The following is a 27,831-nucleotide window of genomic DNA, read 5'->3' on the forward strand; positions in this document are numbered from 1 at the left end:
AGCTTATATTGAGGTAAGTACAATATTCAGAACACTTTTAGTGCCCTGTTCAGTAATTCTCTCTTTACAAAAAATGCAGTCTTTATTTTGTCACAATGTACTGCCATGGATGTAATGTATGTACTATTTACCTTCCAGCCATCAAGTCTCCCACCCCTGTAACTGGAGAAGCCAATCTGTCCTGCAGTTGTTTACCTTTGCTTTGAAAAGCTATGCATTGTTTATCTATAGGTGGTGAGACAGCAGTACCCAAATAAATGTTTACACATATAATTTACATAGGCATCCTCCCCAAATTGTATTGCAGCACTATTATCCTCTTCTGTAGTAGTTGTGTAAAACTGCATTCCACCTCAGAGATGACAAACCCAGTTCACGCGCTAGGACAATTTAGGAGCCTGTTTCGCTTTTGCAAACGCCCAGTATATGTCAGGAAAGCAGGAAAAGACACGATTACGAATACATGAGCAAGTACAGCACTAAAGAAGCAGCAGCCCCCAGGGGAATAACACACACAGACCGCGGCAGGACAAACTTAATTCTCTACCTTCCGCAGAATCCTTTGCCACATTAACTGAATCTGCGTGAGTTTCTTCTTTTCAAGGCAAAATAGATCTTAGATTAGAAACCAGAGAGATCCCTCCAGTGCTTACAGAGTTAAGTTAGTTATATTTCTTTTGTAGCTTCCCGTGGGGGGGGGAAAAAGTAAGAAAGAAAAGAAAGAAAGAAAGAAAAAATAAAACCCCACAGTCTCTACTGCGAGCGCTTCGATCTCTCCGGTCCTAACCCTTTTCTCTCCACTCCCGGTTTCCAGCCCCCGCCGGTTCTCTGCACCCTTCCTACCTGCCTGGCTCCGCTCGCTGCGTGCAGCCTCCCGTCGCCTCCCTCCTGATTGGGCAGCAGCCCCCCAATCGGCTGCGCGGCTGGGCCGGTGGGACTGCATATGTAAAGCCCTACTTCATATTAATGAGCTCCAATCGGGGCTTTAAGTCCTTGATTAGGAGAGTGTGAGAGCTTTGGTCCCAACTGGCTGCGCCTATAGGCTTGTCACTAGGAGAACATTTGTGTTAATTGCGCTGTGCTCTGTCAAGGAAACTTTGATTTATAGCTGGGGTGCACAAATAATGGTTGCCGGTCGCACATGGATTCGGTAGAACTTTGCCTTCCTGAGTCTTTTACCCTGCACTACGAGGAAGAGTAGGTACCTTTTTCTTTCCTTTTTAAACTCGTCGTTGGGGAGCGTGTGTGGGGGTGGACAGCATGTATCTCTGCACACTGATTCAGGTAATGCCCTGGGTATTTTGTGAGCACGAGTGCTTGTTTGTGTCTGTCTTGTGCCTTTTGTGTTGAGGGTGATCTCCTAATTCAGTAAGTCGAGAATTGTTCTCTGACTACAATGTTACCTTTGAGGCAAAGCTCAACGACTGTCAGTAAAACAGCTGTGTGACAGTCACTTCTTATTCAGGTGCTAAGAATAGGCACTTGGCACAAATGCTTAGTGAACTGTTAAAATGCATCTTTTACTAGGACCCATTTTCCCAAGGAAAGATGTTTTAAAATACAATATTCAAAATGATTTATACTATTGAGTGCCTCTTATGTATTTGCAGTTTGACAGATATTTTCGGCTCCCTGTCATTTCTTACGGTTCAGAGTTAGAGGCAAGATTGCACATTTACTAATTCTCCTTCAGAGAACAATTTAAAAACTAGCCCTGAATTGCACAGGGCTAGAATAATGTTATTTGCATGGTTAGCGTTAAGTCAGCACTTAACTGACAAATCAGTCCATTAAGTAACATGAGATTTTCACACATTATAAATATTTAAGGGGAGAAAAAAACGGAAGAAGACACACTAGTGACTTTTAAAATTTTCCCTTGAATAGACAAGGTTGAGAGTATGGATTTGTTTCACGTATCGTGTCCAGAAAATAAGAAAATAAGAAAAGTACTTTTGTTCTTACATGCAGCTTTAATTTGTATTTACGAATATCTTTATGCACATGGATATATATATTTGGATCATTAGTGGTAGGAGAGAAATGAGAGAGAAGGTAGAAGTAAATTAGGCATTCTTGTGTAAATGAGTAGGTCATAAACTTAATTTCGACCCACTGTTAAGATAAAATATTAGTACATCACGGGAGCTGTCACTGGTCCATCTTTCTGTTGAGTCAGTTATATTGCTTTGCTTTCACATTACAGTAATACCAACTGTTATCATTCTGAAAAAGAGTGCTCTTAGCAAACATTTCTCTCTATAGATTGTGAAGAAAATGTAAAACTCCAGCAGATGAGGTAGTGCATTATAGGTAGATGTCCACTAGCTGTCCTTAGTGACTGCATATTGCATTGCTGTGTAATTAAGAGAGGAAAAGTGGCTTGCAGTCTCAGAGACTGCTAGTGTTTGTATGAGTGTGAGTGTGTGTGTATATATATGAATGCACGCTCACACACACGTACACACTTACATACACACTCACACAAGGGATATTAGCCAAGAGATGGACTTAGGAGGTACTGAAGGATTGGAAGGCTGCGCTTGCATCCGTTTGAAACACTCCACGGAAGAAACAATCTTAAACTGTTTGAAAATAAAAATGAAAAATAAACAAAGGTAGGACTGCCCACTCGAGTGTAGTTTGAAGGTTAGTGCACCTGGGGCTGTGGAATTGGAGGGTCTAAAATGCCTTCGTGTGAGGAACAACACATTATCCAAGCTCACCCAGATTCTGAACTTTCTCTTGTAAATAAATAAACAAGACAAACTTTAAAAATCCTCCAGAGGCTTCTTTTTAAAGTAGTTCCCTTGCATTTAACTTCTTATAGCTAATTTGAATAATTAGTTTGGATAAACCTCTTAAAGCAGATGAATTTAAATGAAATCAGGGCACATGTCCTTTTGGCTTTGGCGCAAGATTCAAACTAGCTTACTCTTTGGCTCAATTAAAAGTCATCTTTAAAAAATACAGATTTATTGTCTGGATGCAGTTGTGATGGTTACGTGGTTCACTGGACAGACAAAAAGATCTAATGCTAAGCAACGCATCTGCCTCTCTGTCTCAATTAATAAACCACAGAATTTATACATGCTATTAATATTCATAGTAATTGTACTGGGTTAAACCCCATCATGTGTGTGTATACACAGAAATGAAACCAGAGTTATGCAGTTTCAGAGGAAGATATTTGACTGTTTCTGCTTCGGAGGCTGTTTAAAAGATTCAGACAATTCATGGACCACTGTTAGGCAAGCCTAAAATGCTAACCTATAAACTGTGTATTTTTTTTTATTTTAGGAAATGTGCCAGCACATTAAAGAACATAATACTTGAAAGCTTGTTTCACATTTAATAGCAGTAAGAACTGATAGCCTAAATAGATGAAAATAATATATCTGCTCATTTTGACATATGTCTCGGTCTAATCATTCTAAATGAGTGTGCTCATCACATGAATCCCTTTCAACCTCTGATTAAAATGTAACATTGACTACAGGATTATAGAGCGGACTTAATTTTACTGACTGTTTTAACAGTTGTCACAGCTGTTGGAAGAAGGAAAGGCAATTGAAACACTCCAAAACAGGCAAGATGAGGAAGGAACAGTTTAGTAAATTTTAGACCGATCGTTTGAAATTCAGACACTGAAAACTGAACAGATATGTGTTTTAAGATCTCCTGTTTGGAGCTTACTAAGTTTTATTTTGTATGGTCCACTCTTTCCTGTTTCGGGGTTAAAAAAAATTTTTTTTTTCATTGCCTCGTCTGTCTTTATTAAAAGCTAGACAAAACTGAACTACAACTATCCAAAAGTAATACTGTAATGTCAAAATATGTAGGATAAAAAAAGGCAGGAAAGAGAAATTGTAGAAGCAACAAAAATCTAAAGCAGGGCATATATTTAAAAAAAAAAAGACAAGAGCTTGCTTGTCACTTTAGATATGATATTATTTCAGAACTATGAACAGACACCTTAAGTTTATTTTTCTAAGAAGGAATACTTAAACCCCAGACTTGGACCTCATACTACTTTTTTCTTCCTGTTCCTTCTCTGTAAATCTGTTGAAAACACCTGCTCCCTTAAAGGTAGGTGGTGTAGGTGGGGTTTTCAGATGATTTCTTTGTAAATTGCTGGAAGTGACAACCAGCCGCACTTAGAGGTGAGTGTTCTTGAGCTGTGAGAGTGGAGAGTCTTATAACTCTGCCCATCACATCACTAAAGTGAACAAATTAATTCTATTTTTTATAAAATCTAAATAACCACTGTACCTATCTCAAAATGTATATAGTCAAAATAGCCAGACAGTGTATATTATGTAACATACGCATTTTCTCCTGGGAGTAAAAGCAAAAAAAAGTGTTCCTCTTGAGTTAATGGAATAGATGTTGAATGGGAGTGGTGAGTAAATGATGGACACCCCCTGTTTCACCGGCCCTTTGTGTCAGTATATTTATGTATTACCCTATACACATTTGGTGGTAAGTTTAGAAATCCTCCTTTTACAGAAAGGGCTGGAAAAGAGCTTTCCTTTTCCTGGGAAGAGGCAAGTGTGATAGTGTTGGCTGGTTCTTACAGTGATGGTTTCTCATCTTAATGTGTTTGTAGCACTGCTGCTTTATTTACTGAGCCTAGTGTGTTGCAGCGGTAATTAACCCATGTTATTAGCAAAGCCCTTGTGGATATCCATTAATTCTCTTGCATGGATGATCATTTTTCCAGTGTTTTGCCCCAAGAAGGTATCATTGTTCTTTATGTTTTTCATTCTAAATTGACAGTCTTTGATATATTTCTTTGATTTAGACTGACCTGTAATATACATTGGCCGTCTTATAAAGAATGGTATTGTAATTCAGTTTTTCAAAATGTTAATAGAAGCCAAAGAAAATATTTTTTGTTGTTCTTTTCAAGTTAAAAAAGAAAAGAAATTAAGGTTTACAAAGAAAATATTGCAAGACATCAGTTTTAACTCCAGATTTCCCAGCTTTTAGAATTTATGATAATTTGTATATTTGAGGTCTTGTAATCAGATTTTTACTTAGTTAATAACACTGTAGGCATTTTTGTAAAATATTGAGACAGCAGAGAAAAATACTTGTGCTTCCTGTGCTCAGAAAAGATAAGGACCATCTCATTAGCCAGGCCATACTTTTGCAATTAATTTTAGATACATGGTGCTATTCATCAAAGAGGGCAGGTAAGTTCTCTATGAGTCTATTTAACAATACTTTCACAATACGTCACTCTTGCAAGAACTACAGACAAAGAAGAGGTCTCTCTTATGGAACATAGGCATAATGCCCACTATCAAGTCTGTATCAGTTGAGAAAAATTCCTCAACATTTATTTTAGCCTAGTGACTAAACAAAATATTTTTCTGTTTTACTTCTAAAGTGCTGCTCAGTGCTGAAGGTTTTGCTTATATTTATGTCATGAAGTAAATTAAAATTGGTACTTATGATTGATACTTAATCATACAAGTAGTAATGAATAGCAGTTATTTCTGTTAAACCAATTGATAGCAAATAAACTTTTTCAAATCACCTATCCAACATTGAGAAATAAGCAAAGAGCATTTGAGGCATCTCAGTAGAACTTTGCAGTTATCGCAGCAGATAAGCCTTGCTCTGAATTTGCTTCATAGCAAACTCATGGAAGAGAGAAACAATACAATGTTGATCTGTTATAAGTGCATATGAGCTCTGGCCCCAGCCAGCTCTCTGGAGAAAATCTTTGATTATACTGGCACAGTTTGTTCAGTTTTTATCTCTTTTACATCCACTGGCCTTGTATTAAATTGTCATTGTCCTAAAGCACATGAGATAGAAATGAATTGCAGTTCTCTACGTTGTCTGACAGTGAAATATTTAGGCTCTCTTTTTCTAATCATACTTATGTGTATATTTGAGAGTGCAGCTTGGCATTCTTATTGCATTTTGTATGTTTAGTTGTTGTTTATTATTTTCATAGCTATGTGTATATGGATATACATGATCTATACCATTATAAGTAAAAAAATACACAAAAAGTACTTTAAAATCCAAACAGTGTGTTGAACACACACACGTATGTATTCGTGTGCATGTGTAGTATGCATGTGAAATACATCTCTATATGATATGAGGTATATATGTGGAATATGGGTATGTTGCTAAGATTGTTCATGTACATTTATATAATAAAGTGGATCTAAGTATTTTTCTAATCAGTTAGTTGCCACTTAAATTTGTGAGGCATGGTGTTAAACTGGAATTAGTATTTCAGGTATTTACCAGGTCTGATTTTAAACTAAATTGGCTTAGGTACTATATAAAAGATAGGTAACAGGTACTCTAGTAAGTAAATTTGTTTCTTATTTTATAAATGTTTAATTATTATATTCCCTACATTCAATATCTAGTAATCATAAATAATAGGTAAAATAGGAAATAAGCTACTAATATTAAATGCATAATTTTATAGTTTGGGCCCATATCCAAGACACCATTTTGAATTAGCTCTTCGCTACATTATTTTTCTTATACCATTAGGTCTGACAAATATAGCTGAATGTAAACATGATAGCTTTTCAAATAAATGCAAAATGTGAATTTCATTTATCAGCACTACCTAAATAAGTCATTGGGTTTTTTTTAGCTAAAAGGAAATAAAGAGAATTACTATTATATTTCTACAATGTGCATCATAGGTTTCAGAATTTTTGAATTTGAGTCTAAGAATTTAAGTTTAAAGGTCTGTGATTTTGCTTAGTAAATCTGAAATAGTATTGAGAGAAAACACTTTATCCACATGTTCTTTCTATTGTACTTCTTGTTCTAATTCATATTCTTGTTTAAATTCCTAGATTCATTTCCTACCTTTGTGTAACATTTTAACAAATTTAATGTTTCTATGTTTAGAAAAACCCCTGCTGTTTCTTTATGCAAGTCCATCAGATAAAACTTAGCCCCTTTATTATCTGAAGGTGATAAGTGACTGCTTTCTGCCTTTTGAAGGATTTACCTGGCATCTCATGCTTGTTTCAAGTTCATTTTAGGCTTATACTTTCTAAGGTCTAGGAAACCTCAGCTACTAAAAATAATTCCCATTCAGAGTTTTAGCAAACACATCTTTCCACTTTTTTTTTACAGAAGCTCCAGATGTTTTTTTCTTTCTGATTTGGCTTTTACTTCTCAGTGTTTTCCAAATGTATTTTCTAATCATTTATACAAAACCATCAAATTGAGAAGATAGAGAGATTCTGTGTTTTCTGTATACATGTACACACATACAACCCTGTTGTAATTTAAAAAACTATTTAAATGTTTGAATGATGCTTTTTATACTTGATTTCTTCAAATGTTATGCCATTTTGATATATGGAAATACATGTGTATTTGGAAGATAGCTCATTAAGGCAAAGCATGCAAGAAAAGCTACAGTTTTAAATAAACTGATTTCTCACTGGTCAATTAAAGACCATTTTGATACACTGGCATAGATTTATTGTGCATTTGAATATAGATATATAACATGCAACACTAGCCATTAGAGATGCAACCTATGGCTGGCTATATGGAATTCTTTCACGCAATATTGCAAAGGAAAACACCGGCTTTGGGCATTTAAAATCTATTAAATACTTAAAGTGTTAGACTCATGGAGAACCTACCTACGATCAGATTGCATGGTAAAGGAAAACACCTTAAAAGTAAATTTATATTTTAATTATTTAAAAAAATTATATTCTAATTATAAAAGGCAGTTTTTGCCAGATACATTCTTCTGTGCCATCTCATACTGCTTTGAGTGAAACAAAATTTCATATGCACTTTTCATGATTTTGATTGGAAGTACACATTATGTGTGATATGCTTTGACAGCATTTACCTAGCCAAAGAAAACAAATTAATATTGGGCATACTGAGGGCTGTCAGGCATATCACAGATGTGTCAATTCAACTTTGCTCTATCATACACCTTCTCCGCAAACAATTGGTTAAGATGGTACTAAATAAAAGGGAAGCTACCAATAAATTCTTGTATTATATCAGAGATTGGTGGCTACTAGAAGTGTAGTGAAAACCAACTGGCTTGCTTACTTCTCTTTAGAACTCTCTGAGAATACAGATCACATGGATACTAATGAGTTTTACACACACAAAAAGTATAACAAACTTGTTCAAATCTTTCTGCTATCTTGCAAGTAACAGTAGGTTTTAATATTTTAAAAAGTCTCTGAAGTGGTGAACCTCATTCCTTTTCTATGTGAAGCAAATAAAGACTTTAACTAGTGGTAAATCAGGAAGAAGATGGGCGATCCACTTTTAACAAGGGACATCTCTCGTTTGTTGTACTTTGCATATATTTTCTGAGAAAGAAACAAACCCTTGTGCTTTCTTTTTGTATCACATATTCAATATGCAAAAAGTGAAATTTAAAAATAAGTGAAGAACTTATGCACAGAAAAGACAGAGCATACTAAATTCTTTTTTTCTCCTCCAGGACCAGATTGATATCTTTGTATGTGATAATTCTTTTTTGATCTACTTAAGGAAGATTTTACTAATTTCTAATAACTTTTAAGAATTCAGACAAAGGATTCATTAAATAAATATATGTACCTTCCTTTTAATACTCACACTGTGAGTTAAAATGTTTTAAAAGGTACACTTTTCAAGGTAGTTAATACAGTTACATTTTTTTATATTTTTGAGATTTTATTTTGCTTTGAAAAGGATGTCTAAAGTTCTATCCAGAGTTAGCAAAAATAATGGGTAATATGAACAATTACAAAGGCTGAGGTACTTTTTTCAGAGAAGAAATTCAAACATGAGGTTCTTCAATAGACTGCTCTTGGTCCCCCTTACCTTCAAATTCTCATAGCACTTAAACTTCTCCAAAAATACAAGATGGACATGTTAAATTGTATCCATTTTTCCATAAATAAAAGAATACTCTGGCAATGCTTTCTTTGTAGCCATGAATCTATTAAAACCGATCAGATATTTTGAGGAGGAATGTTATACCCAAAACCAACTGTTCATGACCAAAGGAAGGGAAAGATACATAGGGTAGATTAGAATCATGTCTTTTTCCAATGAGAACATGACTGTATACAGTTGGTGCTGGGTCCTGTGAAAAGACAGAAGCATGCCTTTTATCCATAGACTTAAATGAGATCTGCCTCTTCAGTCATAGGATCATAGTGTCACAGATGGAAAAGCAACCATCAGCTGAATTGTACTGAACTACACATTTGGCTAATTCATCTTATTGCTCTACCCATTGAAGAAAAAGGCTCACTGTGCTCTTCCATGTAGACAGGATCAGGTATTGGGCTCAGGTGGGAGCATGTGGCCGCTGTTTTCTGCTCCCTCATAGCCACGCAGCAAAAGGAGGTGAGGAGCAAATGGACAGTTTATGCACAGAAGCCCAAGGAGAGATTCTTCCCTAGGGTCAGGAATTTGTTATTCAGTTGTTCAAGTAAATTTCAGATTTCCCTTATGTTCTGGAAATGCCCCTAGTGTCTTTCATGCTCCAAAAGCTACCCATCCATGATTAGGTATGTCTCTCAATTCGTATGAACCAGGAACTGGCTTAAGCATTTTCTAATAGGTTAGCTTGGCTGTGGTTCTTCATTCATACCTTTATATGGAACTGATCTGTTGGTTAAGTCTGAAGAATGAGAATACGAAGAGGTTAAATACTCCACAGTTTTTTTTTTTTTATTTCCTTGTAGTGAACAAAACTTTAATGTCTAGAGCATTTATGAGGGTTTTAATGACTGGAAAATCTATCCTGAGAATGTGGTCACCATATGTGACAGGCTTGCTTTCTATTTTGATTTCGGTTTATGGGGTAAGTTCGGTGATGCGGTCTATTGTCTTACTTTGCTTACATGTTGGAACCTCTCTGCCTCCACAGGGAGATAACCTGGAATGTAAGGGAAATGCCTGCTCAGTTCTAAGAAAACTTCCCTGAGCCCCCTGAATCCCAGCATTATTTTCTTTAAAAATGTCTGTTTTTATTCATCTGTTTTGCTCAAGGATCATTCACTTTGGTAAGAGGTAAGAGCGTGGCATTCATCCCTGTTTGCATACACAGTTCATTTTATGCCTCCCCAGCCCCCTCCCACTGAATTCCAAAGAAACTGCCTTCAACTTTTCATATTTGTTTTTCTTTTGTTTCTGTTTGTTGTACATTCTAGTTGAGTGCTTTTATTGTGTTTTCTTGATTGTTGTCAGTTTGGGGTACTCGCTGCTGACATTTTTGTGAAGTTAATGTCACAGCAGAAAAACCAATGGCAAACTGGAATCTGGCTACAGTGCGTGGAAGATACAACTTATGTTTGATTGTGTGTAAATACAGTTAGTTAGTTGGGGGTTTATCAGATAGCTTGGCAGAAAGAGAGAGGAGCAGTACAAACTGTTTTCAGTAACTGTGCTGTTCATACACCTGATAAGATGGAGAGAGCTTTTCGAAATGCTGATAGGCTTTGAATAAGAAAAGAATAATCACTTCTCCTGGCACCGGCTTATCGGGAATGAAGTAAAATGCCAGCACTTTTACATTAGCAAAAGTAAATGTTTTAGACACTCGGCGCCTTTCTTCATTCAAGTTAAACAGTAGGGGTGCTTTTTGAGTGTGCTGTAATGAATGGAAGGATTTATTACCTTGACTAAATTACAGGTGAATACGTTGATAAAGGGACCTTCAGCATCAACAGCATCTTCTTTGATAAGCAGGTGCATCTATGCAGTACATTCTCTGGAGAAATTAAGTATTCCTTTTTCTACTCCAATTCTATTCAACATCATTTCTGATGTTAGGAGATGCAGTTATGTCCTATGTCAACTGAGTCTCCTTGTTTTCCAGCAGATGGGTGACAGGCATTTGCAACTTAGCTTATCAAACTTGTAAAACGCTAGTGCGCCCATGTTAAATAAGTTAGGGCTTGTGCTGAACCAACAAACTCCTATACCAGAAGTCTTATTTTTTCTCTCAGGAATGGAAGGAGATTAATTATAAATTTAGGATACTTTAATGAGAAGATGAATGTATTTGCCAAGTAATGGGCCATTTTAAAGCATCTCCCCTTCAAAAAAGAGATATTGGTTTTACTCTGCAATCTAAACCATTAACTTTCCCAGCTCTACCATTTTCTCTTCTTTGTAATTTGATGCCTACAAATAATTTGGTGTATTCAGATTTGATAAATGATAGTGCAAGGGCAGATTGATTGATTTTGGATTACTATTGATTACTCTCAATGAGATCACTGTGACACACTCGAATCAATAATATTCGATTAAGCCAGGCACCACCGTTCTATACATTTAGCAGCAGTGGGGAATTCAAGAACAGAATGTTCACAAGCTGATAAATTGACAAAGCGTTCAGCTTTAAATAGCCCTTTGTTCAGCACTAGTTCCTTAAAATATATTTCATTGGAAAGTTCGTTTTTGCAACTCTGGGCCTTTCTGTGGAAGAAAGGTCATCAGTTTAAGGTTTATTAAATTTTAACTAAAAACTACTGGGCTCCATTTAGGTGTAAAATAATTTAAGCACTTACTGCAGGCAACCTTCATGCTTTTGGAGCTGTTGCTCAAAGGTTTCATTCTTTTATGAAGATGTCAATTGTAAACATAAAAATGCATCACTGGAAATGTAATGGTTTAAGATTCAAACTGAAATAAAAATTCCTGCCCGAGGAAAGCACTATAATCAAAATAAGGGGGTCTTTCACTTTCTTCAGAAGCGGGCATGCTTTGCAGCAGGGCTGGAAGGCAGCTGCAGGTCGAGCACCTTGATCAAGCACACAGCTGTTCTGTTTCCTTCTTATCTGAGGATATCCATCACATTGCTGATACTACATGCAAAACACCAAATGTCGTTGCATCTGAAAGCCTTGGCTACTGCTGATGACGCTGAAGTCCTCTGTCCCGAGCAAACTTACGGAGTTGCAGGGGGTGGGGGGAAATCCATGTTTCGAGTCCTTTCATGAAGAACCTCAAGGATAAGATTTTCATATTCCATTATAACACACTGTTGGCACTTGGAATGAAGCGTTTACTCTTACATTATCTGGGGTGGCCAAGGTGCTTGTCCCAAAGGTGAGTGTGACAGTAAATACTCCATTGAATACATGAACGATTTTACATACAAAACATACTTTTCAGTGAGATTTTGACTGCTAAGGGCCTGTGAACCCCATATCTTAGTAGGTTCAAGTCTTGAACTATCCTGAGGTGAATTCTCTCATTTTGAAAGTAAAGAATACACAAAACAAAACAAGGAGTGGCTTCCTAAAGGGGAATTGGTAGGCAAGTCAGGCTTGGAATTATGAAATTCCCTGAGAAAACTTCAGGCTTGTTTTACATAAAAGTGAGATGATTGGGTTCTAAATGTATTAGGTCAAGCCACCTGAAACTCATTTTTGTATGTCAAACAATGGTCAAATAACAGCAGTTTCATGCGATTCAACATAATAATTGAATTTATCCCTATACTGTTCATATTCCATAAACAAATTGAAGGTGACAACTGTTTTTTTTCGTTTTGTGATGGGCTGTATTGGGTTATGGGAGATATATGAATTCTATCTACAATTAAGGCAAGAATATTATAGTATCATTTTTTTTAACAACTTCTTTTCTCTTGAACACCGTTAGAGTTCCCAAGCATGTAGTATAATACACATTGAAAAAAGCGTGCATTTATTTGGCTTCTCACCTGTTGTAGCTAAGTTGCTTCTGAGAATCTGCATAAATTCTCCATCTGCTGAATCTGCTGAAGAAGAGCAGAGCATAAACAAGGGAGTAGCTCAAATTCTGACCCTTTGCAGATAAGCGCAATGCTAAGGGTAAATAGTTGGAAAGCAAACAGGGAGAAAGATGCCAGCACCTCAAATATTTCACCCTTGCATTCATTCGTTAACAGCACCTTAATGTGCTTTCTCTGCTTCTCCTCAGAGGAGTATTAAAACTGAGCTGATTATATCTGTGCAACATTGTGGGTTAGACTAATGTGGAACTCCCCAGGTTCACTGTGGAGCCCATGAGGTTTTATTGGCTATTGCAGGTAGACAAGGTGCTTTGGGAGATGTAATAAAATGATCCCAGAGCCCTCGGTGGATCCCCCAGATGGGCAGCTTCTTTTGGACCCATGCTGTGCCGGCCAGTGGGAGCTTTCCGTGCCCATCTCTGGGCAGAAACTAGCTCCAAGATGGGAAGGGAAGTGGCTCTGTCAATACTTAGGTGGGAGGGGATCCAGTAGCACTGCTGGAAATGTCAGCACACTTTGCATTTTGACTTAGGGTCACATCAGGGCTGGGTAGGTTTTGCTCACTCTGGGTAAGCAGGCGACAGCTTACATCTTGTTTCAGAGAGAAGGGGGGTGGGCATCGTTTACTGGAACTTGATTGAATGAGTGCCTCCAACTTGTCCCACTGTCAGTCTTGGAGGTTTCCCTTCGTAGTGCATTTCCCCCCCTGTCTGTGGCACTGAATTTGATTTATCGCTGGTACTAAGATCAAAAAAGAAGTCATTCCTTTTGATGTTTGCTATTAGGCACATGCAGTGCCAGGCGGGGGTGCAGAGGGAGAGAGGGCTTAGCATACAAGTCACTGTCCTGGTCACACTGTGGCTACTGATGGCAGAACATGTATTTTGTATCTCTGTTCATTTTGAATGTAAAATTCTGTGAGAGGTTAGCTAGCTACAGGGTATTTTAAATGGATAATTTCATTTGTTTCAGGTACAGATTCTGTTAGGAACACAAAGAGCGGCTGGTATGCACACCTGATTTAGAATGACAGTTTATGTCTTTGTTTCTGTTTTTACTCTGTTAGCATTAATGTTACCAAAACACATAAAATCTGAGGAATATATCAGTAAGCCAGTGGGGTTCAGTCTTTCTTTCAAAAATGAGCAATTAGGTGCCCTTTATGGGTGGTGGCAAACTTGGGATCTTTGAGCCCTATTTGCAAATGAGAGGAAAGATTTTGTGGGGTCTGCTTCTCCTGTACCCTGGACCCTGATCAGGCTTTGTTCCCAGGTCTGTACAGTAGCTTTTGTCCAGCTTCTCAGTGAGTGGGATTTCTCTGAGCGGCATGAGCCCCAGCCCATCAGCAGGCTGCTAGTCAGCAGCAGGTGTGAACAACATAAAACAGGATTAACACTGAACCAAAGTGTGTACTAAAAACAGAACCCCTGCGTAGCTTTTAAAAGGACAGCAGGCCTGGAAGATAGAAGCCACTCTGGTCCTGTACACTACTTGTTTACTAAACAGTGTTCAGTGGACTATGCAAATGGCTCTGTTTAGGTGCCGAGAAAGCATCCTTCTCTCCCTCTTTTTAACTATAAACTCAAAACTGACGTAGAACATCTTCTCAGACGTTCGGATGGGAAAACAAAGCAGACCAAAAGCAGTTTGGGTAGGTCTTAAACCCGAACTACAGGTTAACATCACAAAGATACTGCCCTTACTGACCAATTAAAGTTGGTAGTCATTCAGTGTGCTGTATTCCCCATCCCTGAAAAATATTGTTGGTTGGCTTATTCTAAGATTTTTGTTTGTTTGTTTAATTGTGTGACCTAATTTATATTTTCACCTGTGTAGGTAAATCACAAAGAAGTAACATAAATAATTTCATTAGAGATTATACCCCCTCTCCCCAAATTCTTTTTCTTTTCAGTCAGCGCTACCTGCATGTGAATAAGAAAGCCAGAACCAAAAAATGTATAGTGTCGGGGACTTGCATGAGTTTAACAAATTGGGCTTTACATTGATTTATGGCATTTGAGTCACATGGTCAATATTTTGTTTAGGACAGAGAAAGGTGGCATTTAAAAGTGTGTTTCTCTTGGAAGTTATGTTAATTCTGGTATACACTATATATTAGTTTAAAATGTGGAAATCTATGTTTTCTGAATTAGATTTGGACTAACTTGTACTGTGAAACTTCAAGACTTGGTCACATTCAGGAAGGGGTCTGAAATGAGGAAGTGGCAATTTAATCAGTTAGAGAAATTGTATTGGGTGTATATATTTCTGCACACACAGACACATACATTAACTGACCCTTCTTTCAACACATGCGGAGCAAATGGAAGGGTTTTTTTTTAATGTTTGCATGTGTATGTAATGTCATTACACTGATTTCTGATACACCAAAAATATGTTCAGATGTAAACATTTACATAAGATGGACCCATTTGAGAATGTATATGATTATACACTTGGCTAAAACAGTTCTGAAATGTTAAAAATCGAATTGTAATTATCATTCACTTTTAGTAGCATCTTATAACATATATAACCTTTATTATCTTTTACAGCCAGGGCTTAAATTGCAATCCCCTTCTTCTTCCTTCACCCTTTGCTTATACTTCTGCTTTTACTTTTTACTTGGCAATTTTTTTTCACTGAGACTTTGCTAGTACTTATATTTTAGAAGTAATATTTTCTGCTAGTTTAATTGTGACCATCTAAATACACTAAACATACCAAATCCTCATGAAATATATGTTTTAAAAAGTACATTTTAATTCTGCAATTAACTGTCTTTAAATTTTTATTTATCATCATTTGCTTTCTAAAATGTTTCTAGGAAGTGTCCATTCCCTTCTGTTTACTAATATTAAATATCCTCAGTTATGTACATTAATTAGATTGTGGGTGAATAGCTTAACCATAGTTAAATCAAGTTTAGAAGATATCAGTTTAAAATTGATTTTTAAGTGTACTTTTCATAGCCAACTCTCTGGTGTCAAATTGATTACTTATAGCAACTTCTCATGTTGCATCAAAGAAGATTATATCCATTCCTTTGCAATTTTTTAAATCATTAAAGTAATCAATTTAGTGTATTAAACTTCATTTTCTTGATCATTCATTCAAAAATATTTAACTGTGTGTAAGCACTGTCCTAGGCACTAAGATCCTGAGTAGATGATAAAATATAAAATGACCTTGAGTGGGAAAAAGAACAAACAAAAAAGACACTTACAAATGTGACTCTTTATATCTAAGTCTCCAATTTAAATTGGGTCAGTCTTCAGAAAATGATTTCAGGAATTTAGGAATTTAGCTTCCATCCTGATTTTCTGGTTTTGGCTTTTTAGAACTGATATGAAGTCAGGAATTGTTCCCTGGGATCTTGAATATTCCAAGAGTTGACTGGGGGCTTGGCACAGTCAAGCCAGGTCTGGTCTGGCCTCCCTCGGTTTACAAGCCAACCTGACAGTACCTCCTTGTGAAGCCTTTGACGACTGGATCACCAAAGTTGCCTTTACATCTTAAAATGCTCTAAATTACTTGTATATGGTTTGTTTTTTAGACTGAAAATGAAAGAGTACTAAATGTTCTAAAAAGATCACATAAGAAAAAAGATTTCCTAGATTGTAGGGAAAACAAGGGGGAATTTATTTGTGCTCTAGGTTTGCGTGGTTTGACTTTGAGGGAAAGATTTGAATTAGTAAACTTATTTTAATCAAAGCAAATGACAATTGAAAGGGAGTTTCTATGAGGAAACCTTGCCCTTCATCTTGAGATTGTTTCACAGATACTGTCTTTGTCCAGCATTCCTGAAGAACTGCCCCGTAGAGCCCAAAAGCCTGGAATTTCAATTTGCCCAAGGAAGTGAAGATGGAATTCAGAGCAGTTCTGTTTCTGCAGCATCTCTTCAGGTGGATGCCTTTTATTCAAGTGTTTTATTTGCTTATTTATTTATTTTTTGAAGATACAGATTGGTTTGCTTCAGGTCATTAAAATTATTGTCTTTTGCATTTTTAGATGTTTATGATTAGATGATTAGTGAAGTTAGGTAATAAGATTTATATTGGCATCAGCGAAGTTTATAGAAGGATTAAAATCCTGGTGGTATGGCACCATTGCCAATCGGAATATGCCAGAAATATCTCGGGAGAGTTTTTGTCAAGTGTTTATGCTCAATTAAAATTTATGCTACATGTTGCTGAGTGACTGTCTCAGGGTAGCTTGGCATCATGATGTTGCAAGCTTCCAATTGCCGGTGATACGCGATGCAATTTTTTGTGTGTGTTATAGTACTTCGTAGTATTACAAACTCTGAAGGGAAATGCCACACTTTTGGAAGTGACATTAGAAATACAAGGCAAGGGACTGACTCAGTTGAGGCACAGCTAATATTTTCTGCAGCACCAAAAAGCCATAACAAGATGGTTTTTATTTCCTGCACTGAGCATATGCAGAGGGCAGCTTACCTTTATGCAAGAGCATTGCAGACATAAGCTGAGTCATCTCACCTCAGTTTTCACCTCATTTGTGAAAATACATTTTTTACTGTTTTACATTTTTCACATTTTCTTGACTTTTCTGGTTAACACTCCCCTGAATCCTCCTCCCATCACTTTTTTACAAGACACGGATGCATCCTTCTTTATGCATAGTGCCAAAATGCATGGTGAAACCTTCCCTGTAGTTTAAAAAAAACCCACTAACAAAGCAATGGCAGAAAACATGGGGGGTTGCTGGGGGTGGGAGGCAGGGAGCAAGAGGGCAGCTGGTAATTTATGATTCCTCTAGTATTGCATGTAAAGGATTTGCCAGTGCCCCACTTCCACCCCACCCCCAAACTACACAGCACTCAGTGTTCGGATGATGCTAATGTACCTGGAAGGAAAAGGCAGGCCGCGCCGAAGCAGGCAGCATCAGACGGGGGGCGTCTTGCCATCTGCCCCACCTGCTGCATTCATGAGTCCATCTGGTGACTGCAATAGCTCATTGTAGGCCTCTTCTGAGGAACATTCGGGCTGAAAAGCAGGCAGTGTGAATTATTTAGGTAGCTAGTATAAATAAATAGAGGGAAAGAGAACAGGAGAAGGAGCCGAAAGAACCCCTCCTGCTTTCTGAGCCCTGGGCGCTGTGGAATGCTCCAATGCCCGAAAGCATTTGATTTGCATATAGATCTAGACGTATAGATCATTGTGCAGATTAAAACCAATGAGTTTTATCTAGATTGAGATAGAGCTCAGTCTGTTGTGCACTTACAATATACCCAGCCTCAGGTGGGGAATCCTTGGGGACTTTCAGCCTAAGTGAAGGTGATGAAATGTAAAATTTTTTAGGCATAGATTTAGCAGAAATAAAACAACTGTGTGTCCTGCCTGAAACAGAGGAGTCTTTGCGTGCATGTTGGCGGGGGTGGGTGGAACCACACATTTGACTTTTTAGATAATTGTGGTTTATCTGTGTTGTATCCTTTTTTTTTTTCCTACTAGATAGAAAAATCTCTGTTAATTTTATTTGTCTGTGTGGCCAGTCAAAAATATTTTAGTTAGCCACTATGTACAAAACAAATACTGAATTCAGCATACACATTAATATATACTAAATATGCAATGAAAACCTTTAATCATAGAAATCTGCAGGACTTTGTGTGTTTTGGGTCTAGATAAACCACATGGATGACACAAAAGCCCTAAGAATTACCTGATTAAGGCAAAAATGCAATACTTAAAATTGTAAACTGGAGTCAAATAGGTCATTTGTACTGAAATACATTCTCTATTGAAATAAGGTAAGTTTAAACAAAATGGTTTTAAAATAGTTACTGTGTATCGTTTTGTATCTAACAAGATAAGATTACAAGACTATGCTTGTCATCCAAGTCTAGGAAGATCTTGTTTGTATAAAAAATGCTAAATTGTAAATGAAGGTATAGAACTATGAATGGGGTTGGTAGTGTCCAGACTTGAAACATAGTGTTCCTGTTGTCTTTCCTGAGAATCATTTAGAAGATAGTATAATTTGGGGGTAGGGATGAGGGCTTCACTTAAATGACTTTGATTCTTTATCCACTCCTTTCATTTTTACTTTATAGATTAATACAGATTCATGGATAGTGTTATACATTACATCTAGCCTGCTTAGTTTTGAAATGGCAGGCCTAAAGAGAGACTTGATAGAGCCATGAGAGAGAATGTGCTTCTGAGGGTTTCCTCTGGTTCTCTATGTACAGAGAGGTGTGTGGCTTTTTGCCTTCAAGAATAGACTAGATTCTTTAGGATTCATTTATTCCACCTCACTTGACTCAGTTCAGTTGCAAAGTAAATTCCATGGATCTGCTTTTTTGAGTCAGTAAACTCCAGCCTTCCCTTAAATAAGCAAAGTCTATCTGGAGCAAAATATGCATGAAAATGAATCATACCGATAATTCAAAATATAACCAGTAACCCACTTCATGCTTGTTCAAATTAAAATGCTTTTTAGATTTCAAGGAAATTTTATTTATAACCAGTCTCTTTCCCACAAGTATTTGAGATGATTCCTTTTTATCTGCATTTGAAACCATTTTCCAGTGCCAAGGAAAATGAGGTATTTGTCTTAAGCGGAGCGACTACATTTTTAAGGGCGTTAAATAAAATTCAGGAGTGTTAGGTGACACCTTGTCCATCCCGCCACCTCTTCTTTCCTCTTTGGCCCCACGTTTCTCCTTTGACATTCTAGCTCCCTCTCTCCCCACATTAAACAATATAATCCTCCATCCCCAGCTTTGAAAACATGTCATTATAAAAATAAAGTAAAAAAAAAAAAAAAAAGATTATATTTTCCCAGAATTAGTAACAAGGACCTTTACTTACTCATCTTAAATTATCTTTTCCTGGAACACAGTCTATTCCTCCTAGAGTCATTTGGGTATTATTTGCTGCTCAATGAATTCCTACTCTTGACAGGCAAAGGAGGACAAAGTTGATAGAGACATGAATTAATCAGAATTAATTAGAGTAGCATGTATATGTTAGTGGTAGTGGTTAATAATAAGAGCAGGAGTTGATCCTGTTCAGCTAGCAACTTCAGAGAACACCTTTAGATATTTTGAGGCTTCATCTATGTACAAAGTAATGAAATGTTTCAGAAAAAATTCAAATTTATCTAATAAGAACTTGAGCTTTTTCTGTATTACCTTAATTTCGTTTATTCACCATGACTTGCTGTGCTCATTTTAAAAATCTTGTTTTTATTTAAGACTTAACAGGCAAGAGTCCTCCTGAGTATTGTTTTATCTTCTTTTGTGTTCTGATGTTAAGGTGTTAGAATGTCTTGTATCTAATCTAGACAGGGCCACCTTTATTTTATCTTTGAATAATTCACATGCCTGTGATTTCACAGATCATGTGGTTTCACAAGTACTGTGTCAAGCTTGCCTGGAATATATAATAACTTATTTTATCCTAAGATCATGAGAAAAAGTGTATTTGTCATGAAAGGAGGAGTTTAAGAGTACATTTATTTTCCTAAAGTGGAAATGGAAACTTAGTAGGTGAACATGTATCCACACTTGATACTTGCTACACACATCTCTTAGCATTTTACTGATTTTTTTCCTTCATGCTCTTTCATAAGACCAGAAAATTCATAATCTGGATGTTAATTTTATTTTTATTTGATCAATGTTTTCATTGAAGATGTTATTTAAAGGCACAAGCATCAACTTTTAAAGAAAGCTACGTGCCCACTATATGTCAGGGATTTTAAAAGAGAAATTTCATAGCTTGTCAAATGCCCAAAAGGAAATTCATTAGTTTGGTTTTTAAAAATGCTGACTTTATGTAGTCAACTGGTAAGTCTAATGATTTCATTAGAACCAAAAAATAAATACAATAAATGTTAATAAAAGCTTTTGGGTAACACATTCTATGTTTCAAAAGTGAATCTTTTAGTGGTAGTTCTTAAAATCTGGCATTGATGGTTTAGTCAAATCCGCTATATTAATGGAAGGCTAGCTGCTTTAAATACTGTTCTCTAATAGCAGTGGCGGTGTTATTAATTATATGGGATAAGTAGCAAATAGTAGTATCCATGTTGCTTCTTGATAGCCTCCCATAAAGAACGTCATTACCCCAGTCACAGGAAAGAAGAGGGATGTAATAATACATCAAAGGTATTTTTATGGGCTGATAAGTGGGGAGGTAAGGTGACAATTTGGGGTTTTCCCAGAGCATTCAAATGGTGTTTACTTAAGCACTGAAGAAAGCATGGCCTGGCCATCTTTGGTTTTGGGGTGTTAAAACTGGTGCAGGCAAAACAGTGTATTTCTTTATTTTCTTAAAGTATATAGATTAAAATTTAGTTGTATTTGATAGGAGAGAACCCTTGGCAACAGAAGAGACAGATCAATTAAGGGGTGCAAACAGAAGGAGCAGCATCTGTGCATATGGAGAGATGAAGCAGTTAAGAGAAATCTACCCAGGCCTTTCTGCTACCATATCCTGTCAAGATCCTGAAGAATGTCCTGCTGTTAATTTCAGGGTCATAGTTTGAGGGTCATATTGAATACAGGTTTTTAAAAATAATACAGTTTATTTTGGAACATAAGACTACAATAAGACTATAAGTTCAGAAGCCAGAGAAATTTATACTGTTAACTTAAAATATGTTTAATGATCTAATGAAATACCAGGCGCAAAGTGCTTGGCGAGAGTGGGCACTCTAAATATTTCATGCCCTTTCCTGCTTTGCTCTTAATAATGGGTTTGTTAGTAGCACTAGAAGGAAAGTACAAAACTGAGCTTTCACTTCTCAAAGCCAAATTAGCTTCTTACCTCAACCGACAAATTCTGAAGTCGGAGTGAGTCATAATAAGGATTAGTCAGGGAAGCTTGAATTGAACCTATTTCTCGTGCATGTGTGACTCCTTATCAGTCTCCTACTACTTATAATTGCTGGATTCACTTTCTGAAATTAGCAAAGGGGAAAGCAAAGTAAAGACAGAAACCTAGCCACTTGCAGTTTTCTTTGCTGCCTGGAATGTTAGGGTAAGAATAGGACTATAAAAATACAATATTTAATTATTATCATTACAGGAAATGGAGAAATACAACTATAAAAGGGAAAGTCTAGATTCTAGCAGATAACTGTGAGATTAAAGGTATTTGCACAGGTTCTCTTGTATTCATAGCAGAGGTATATTTCTCTTTTCTACTAATCCAGGAAACACTGCACTCTGGCTTCTGGAGTTAGAAGTCCTCATAAGCCTTGTGCCCAGCTCGTATGTTTAAGAATGTGAGTGTGTGTTTGTGTGTGTGGTGGGGGGGGGCGGAGAAGGGGTCGGTGGTGGTGGTCCTCAATCTATTTCAGGAGCGTTTCCTAAAGGAAGGGTTACATCAAACTGGTTGGGTTGATTTTACTCTCCTGTGGTGATATTTTATTTATATGATAAAATGCTTGGAAAGTGATTAATTTGTCAGGGGAACATCTTGTTACTGTAAATTTGCTGAATATGTGATAGAATTGCCCTAATGTAGATGGGAAAATTAGGATTTTTAACAACTAAAAGAGCTAAAGGGTCATCTCTATTTTCACTTGTTTATTTTCACTCAGATATTTCTCCTTTTAAAAGCAACAGCTTCGAAAGCCTTCTCACTTGTGGTTAAGGCATCTGAGCTGGTGAGGTAAAAAATCAGAAAGCGAGTATAACGGAAGAAGCAGAGATGGTGTATGGTAGATGCTGACGCCTCGTTCTCTCTCCCTGGACCAACGATGACTGATACATCCATTACATTTCAGCCCAGGCTGATTGACTGAGTGGATTTATATAAATTAAAAAATACAGGTCATATACCTTTTCTGATAGACTGTAAATGAGAAATAGGAATTCCTTTAAACCTCAAAGGAGGAAATCCATAGGCGAGGCTTTCTAGTCAATAAAGCACTACGGCATCAACTCTTCTTGCTGTGTTTGTACAGTAAGTTTTAGCTAATAGACAAATATTATATCATCCTATCCCTGACTTTTTCCAGCAAGAAGTAATTTGTAAATAAATTCTCTGGGTGTTGAAGACTTTCCAGCTTTTGTTGCCGGTCGAACTTGTGCTTTCCAGACATGAAGGAGGCAGAAATCAACTCCCTTCCCCATTTTTTAGTGTAACAAGTGAAAATGGCATTAGTTAAGGAACAATGGCTTTTATTCATGCCCATTCTCTCAGCTCCATGTCTATTTGTTCATTGGAATGAGCCACTTATCATACTTCCTGAATTTTCCTCTTTCAACATCAAGAGTTATGAAAGGAAAATTCCATTTTTTCCTGGCCCTCCATGACAGGCAGACTGAAGATTGTGGTCATTTGGATTAAAAACATATCCATCACCAGCAGCCAGCAGGTTATTATGATGTCTCCTTTGAATATATGAATTTCATACCCTGCACCTTGGAAGTCTAAGAATGCCAACTTTTTAGATAAATAATTATCCGTTTGGTGATGTACTGCATACTGTTGCCATATTTTCTCACTTTTACAGCATTCTTGCCCTTATCACTCATAACATAAATCCTTTGCTTTCATATTTAATAAAACTACTAGGGTAACAACCCTCTGTACCCAGTATAGTCCACCAATCACATGCCATCATTTGACTATCAATTATTTGTTTTCTTATGACTGATATTTTAGTGGATTGCCTAGTTTAAATTTGACAGCCTAGTTGACAGGCCAATGCAGGTAAATGAGTGGATGACCTTATTTATGTGCTGGCTATGACCTCAGCATGCAGGTCTCAAGCTTCGTGAGGTTCCACGGTTAGAAAGATGGATGAACGAATAAAGTTCCCGGCATCAGTCAGTATTATTATCTGAGCCTGCTCATCTGTCAGCTGAACTTTGGAGAGTGGGGAGAAATATGTGCAAGTGGGGAAAGGCTGGGAGAGGAGTGACCACTTCTCAAGAGATTCATGTTTGCTGAGCCCCAGTTTCCCCAAGTCACAGGATCTGTGGTCTCTCAGGCATGGAGGATAGGCATGACCTCATCTCTCATGTAAAGATTTCTGAAGTGATGAACCGAACTCCTTTTCCCATTTCTTTCTCTGATCTTTGCTTTTCCCACCTCCCTAATCCTCCACCCGTCCACCCCTCCCACCCCCTGCCCAAGTTTACTGCTCACTCACGGCCTTAGTTTCCTTATCTGTAAAGTTCATGCCTGTATACTGACCATCACTTACCATGACTTTTGTGGTTTTCCAGTAAACAAATGGGCTTAGATATGAATATGGAGCTTGCATGAGGTCATCTATGCTCCAGAAGGAGACTTGAAATCAGGTGTTTTCATGAGATGGGCTTCCCTAAAATTTTGCTCTTCTGCTGTTTTTGCCCAGTATTCCCTCCAGGACTTTAGATATGAGCAGGAAATATACCTGCCCTATTTGCCTTTAGAAAAATGGACATATTTGTTGTCATAGAAGAGCCTTGCCTTAGGGACAGAGGACACAGGGACTTGTCTGAGAGTGTGACCCAGTGGCTGCTGAGGCTGAGAACCAAGACTGAGCATTGTTGAAGTAACTCCCCAGAGCTTTTCTGTGGTTCTTGCATGAAGACTATGCCTCTGGCAGAGGAGTCACTTGTTTTACAAAAGTAGTAATACGTGGGCATATCTGTACTTTTGTGTCTTGTTCTCCATGTGGTTAGTAGCCAGAATGGTCGAATGTGGTAAAGCAGTTTCAGAAGTTATTTCTACCATTTTTTCCCAGACCTGTGTTAAATTAATTATTATCTACACAAACTCTGATGGAGAGCTATAACCACATTCGTTTCTTGCATAATTTACACACAACTTTAATTCATAGCCAGAAGTATTTTGATCTTCTCTGATACTCCCCACATTTTCCTTTGGAAAAAGACCTCTTTGTTTTTCACAACCAGCTCCATTCCTTCCTTGCATATAGTCGATAATCACTAAAGATTTGTGAGTTGACTGGTTTAAAGCACTACCAAAAACAACTAACATAACCTCTTAATCTCAGGTACTGAGAAGTTAAGGAGATCATTTTGTGTGATATTGTGAGCTACTGCTAGTGAAAAATTAGTGAAGGTCAGAATGTATTGTCAAAATGTTTCAAATATCAATTACAAGAAATCTCAAAGTTGAATAATTTTTGTAAGAACCCCAGATAGGTGTGGATTAATGTTCTAAACAAGGTACAGATTTACTTCCATATTTGATTATTCCAAAGATTCAAGGTGGTATTTTGTCCTACAAATTTATAATAGCACTTTAGATTTGCATAATTAAGTTTCTCAAAGCTTTTCATATCTGTTTTCTTTTTGCATTTCAAATTCCCTCTGCATTACATATTATAGGCATTAACTAGTACTCCCATTTTAATTATTGGATAACTGAGGCATAATGAGTTAATTAATGTGTATTCATTATACATATTGATACAGTTCATTAATGATAGCAACTGATTGGCCAGGAAGTTTTACCTAATTTCTACCTCTAATTTTCCATGCTGTGAAGTAAGTCAGTTTGTTCTTATTGGAAGGCTCTAATACTATACAATTAAATAATAATCATATTTTAGCCTTCTCCTTTCTATAATATAAATAATCTAGTATATTCTAAATTACTCAGTAATTTTTACTTTTCAAAAGCTATTATTCTTTGCTCTTGGTCATTTAATGATGCTACTTTTTTTTGTCTATTTCCTTCTTTTAGTCACATTTTTGTTACCATGGGTTTAAATAGTCATCACAGATACATCATAGCACTTAATGAGTATACAGTTGTTTAAGAAAATGGATGTATTGAGAATTAAAATCTTGAGAAGGTTAAAGTTTTATTATTTATAGATACCACTACAGTTGGCATATTTAGTTGGCTGTTATAAAGTACTATTAAATTTTGTAGTTCAGAGGATAGAACCTAGAGAGAACATTCAAGTTCAAGTTCAGGCTCTATCACAGTCTTGTTTCCTCATCTGTAAAATGGAGACAAAACTTCTCACAATGTTGTTTTGAGAACCAGAATGTGACTGTAATTTCTTTTCCCATCATTTAAGAGAAAAAGAAAAAAATTTCCAGGTATCTACTTGAGCCTTATGAAATCACATCACTGTTTCTTAACAAGATCTTGAGAAGCCACCATATCCTTGGAGGAGTGGCAAAATAGAGGACCATCCATGCTGTCATCTTCAGGACCTTGACTGTTGGTATTTAGAGTTAGAAAATTCATTCAACAAACATCTATTAAGTGATATTTATTAAGAAGCTAATAGGAGTTCAGCACAGTACAAAGTGCTGAGGCTACCATGTCAAATAGGAGGCAGCCCCTGTCTTCAAGAGAAATGTTTGAGATAATTTGAGATAATTTGAGAAAAACTTTTTGAGAATAATTGTTGACTTACATGCAGTTATATGAAATAGCACAGAGAAATCCCCTTACCCTTTACTCAGGTTCTATCACTGGTGGCATCTTGCACAATTATGGCACAATATCTCAACCAGGAAATGGACATTGATACAACCCACAAACTTATTCAGATCTCACCAGTTTTCTGTGCATGATTTTGTGTGTGTTTGTGTGTGTGTGTTTAGTTCTATGTAATTTTATTATATATGTAGATTTCACCAACACAGTCAAGATTAAGAACTGTTCCAACACATGGAGGTAATTTGTTTTTGTATTAAACTTTATAAAATAAATTATACTTGTTAAAGAAGTTTTAGCTTGACTTATTCTTATGTATTGTTTATGAATCACTAGGGTTGCAAAAACCTCTTCTGATGAGGCTTATAATAGTTATCTCCTTTTTTTCATTCTCTTTCTCACTGTTATCATTCAGGTCTTCCTCATTGTTTACCTGGATGGGTACAATAGCTTCCTAGTTGGCTTTGAACTGAGTTCAGAGACCTGATCTATTTATTTTATCAGGTTATAGCCTAAAATGTAAGAAGGCTGAGTGGATGAATATGTGGACAGTGCAGCAGTCAAAACTGTGTTTACTAAAAATATGGATTGTCTGTTTTCTCCTTAGTGATCGTCACTAGCTTGCCATCGCTTACAAAAGGATGTCTGTTCTGTGTCATGTAGCATTTCGAACCTTCCACAATCTTGCCTCACCAACCATTGCTGAATCCAGGTCCCCTACAGTATTCCCGCCTTCACTCACTGAGCTTATCCTACCCTCTCCCACTCCTGGGTTATCCTCTTTCATCCTAAAATGATCTTTTACCTTCTTGCCCACTGATAATCCTAAATTCCAAGCTGCCTCTGCTAATAATTTTTAGTTACTCTTCCCACGACCATGATGTATACTTCCCATTACCAGATTCAGCAACTGAGGTTTGCAGGTAACATGTCAGAATCCACATTAGCCAAAAATACTGCTGGTGAACTCAGAGCCAAGTCTTCTAATTAAAAGTTTTATAATGATTGACTCCTTGGCACTACAGGGCTTTTTGGTTTTGTTTCATTTTAAATGTTTTAAATAAAATCTCTTAACAGATTTACCTTAACCTAACGAGATAGAAAAATAGCTTTTCTGTGCTTCATGTTTTATCTCACAGACTCTTGAGATTCTATGAACAACACTTGAATTTAGGACATTTCTGCTCTAACATTTAAAATCCACTGATTTTGGTGTGCATGTAAATCCACGGTTTGTCCACTCATTCAACAACCCGCATACTGGGTTACATTTTTCAGAACAGAAAACAATTAATACATAGTCCTTCTCAAGTGGAGGGACAAAACATAAGTATATGCACTAAAAACAGTAGGTTAAGTGCGGTTGTTAAAACAGGCTCATGGAATTTGGGGAAATGAAGGGGAAAGGGAAAATATGGAAGATTTGGGAAATAAGGGGAAAGGCATATAAGAGACTTGTAGGGACACAATAAACTCAAGAGTTTTTCTTAATCAACTGGAGCTAGCCAGATAATGTGCCAAGGGCAAAGGGAAATGCTTTCCAGAGAGAAGGGCAAGCTGGTTGGTGTGGCACAGATCATTCAGCATTGCCTGCCTGTGAGGTACGGGGTGGGGAGAAGGGAGGTCTGCGAGGGAAGAGGAAGGTTGGGTCCTTGGCTGGGGCACTTG

At 37.0% G+C, this 27,831-nt stretch overlaps 1 protein-coding gene across 10 annotated transcripts in view; it reads left to right on the forward strand.

The window, feature by feature from the left end:
• ESRRG (estrogen related receptor gamma) overlaps positions 1-27,831 on the forward strand; it is a 590,395-nt gene that overhangs the window by 372,138 nt on the left and 190,426 nt on the right. The window contains exon 1 of one of the 10 annotated variants that reach the window (XM_036931712.2): positions 953-1,197. The exons of 8 other annotated variants lie outside the window; for them this stretch is intronic. In XM_036931712.2, coding sequence (XP_036787607.1) covers positions 1,142-1,197 — 56 coding nt within the window. In that variant the 5' untranslated portion in view covers positions 953-1,141. Of the gene's footprint in view, positions 1-952; positions 1,198-27,831 lie in introns of those variants that run through there. One more of the 10 variants, XM_036931720.2, reaches the window with a different exon arrangement.

Source organism: Manis pentadactyla, chromosome 19, assembly GCF_030020395.1.
Source record: "Manis pentadactyla isolate mManPen7 chromosome 19, mManPen7.hap1, whole genome shotgun sequence".
NCBI lineage: Eukaryota > Metazoa > Chordata > Mammalia > Pholidota > Manidae > Manis > Manis pentadactyla.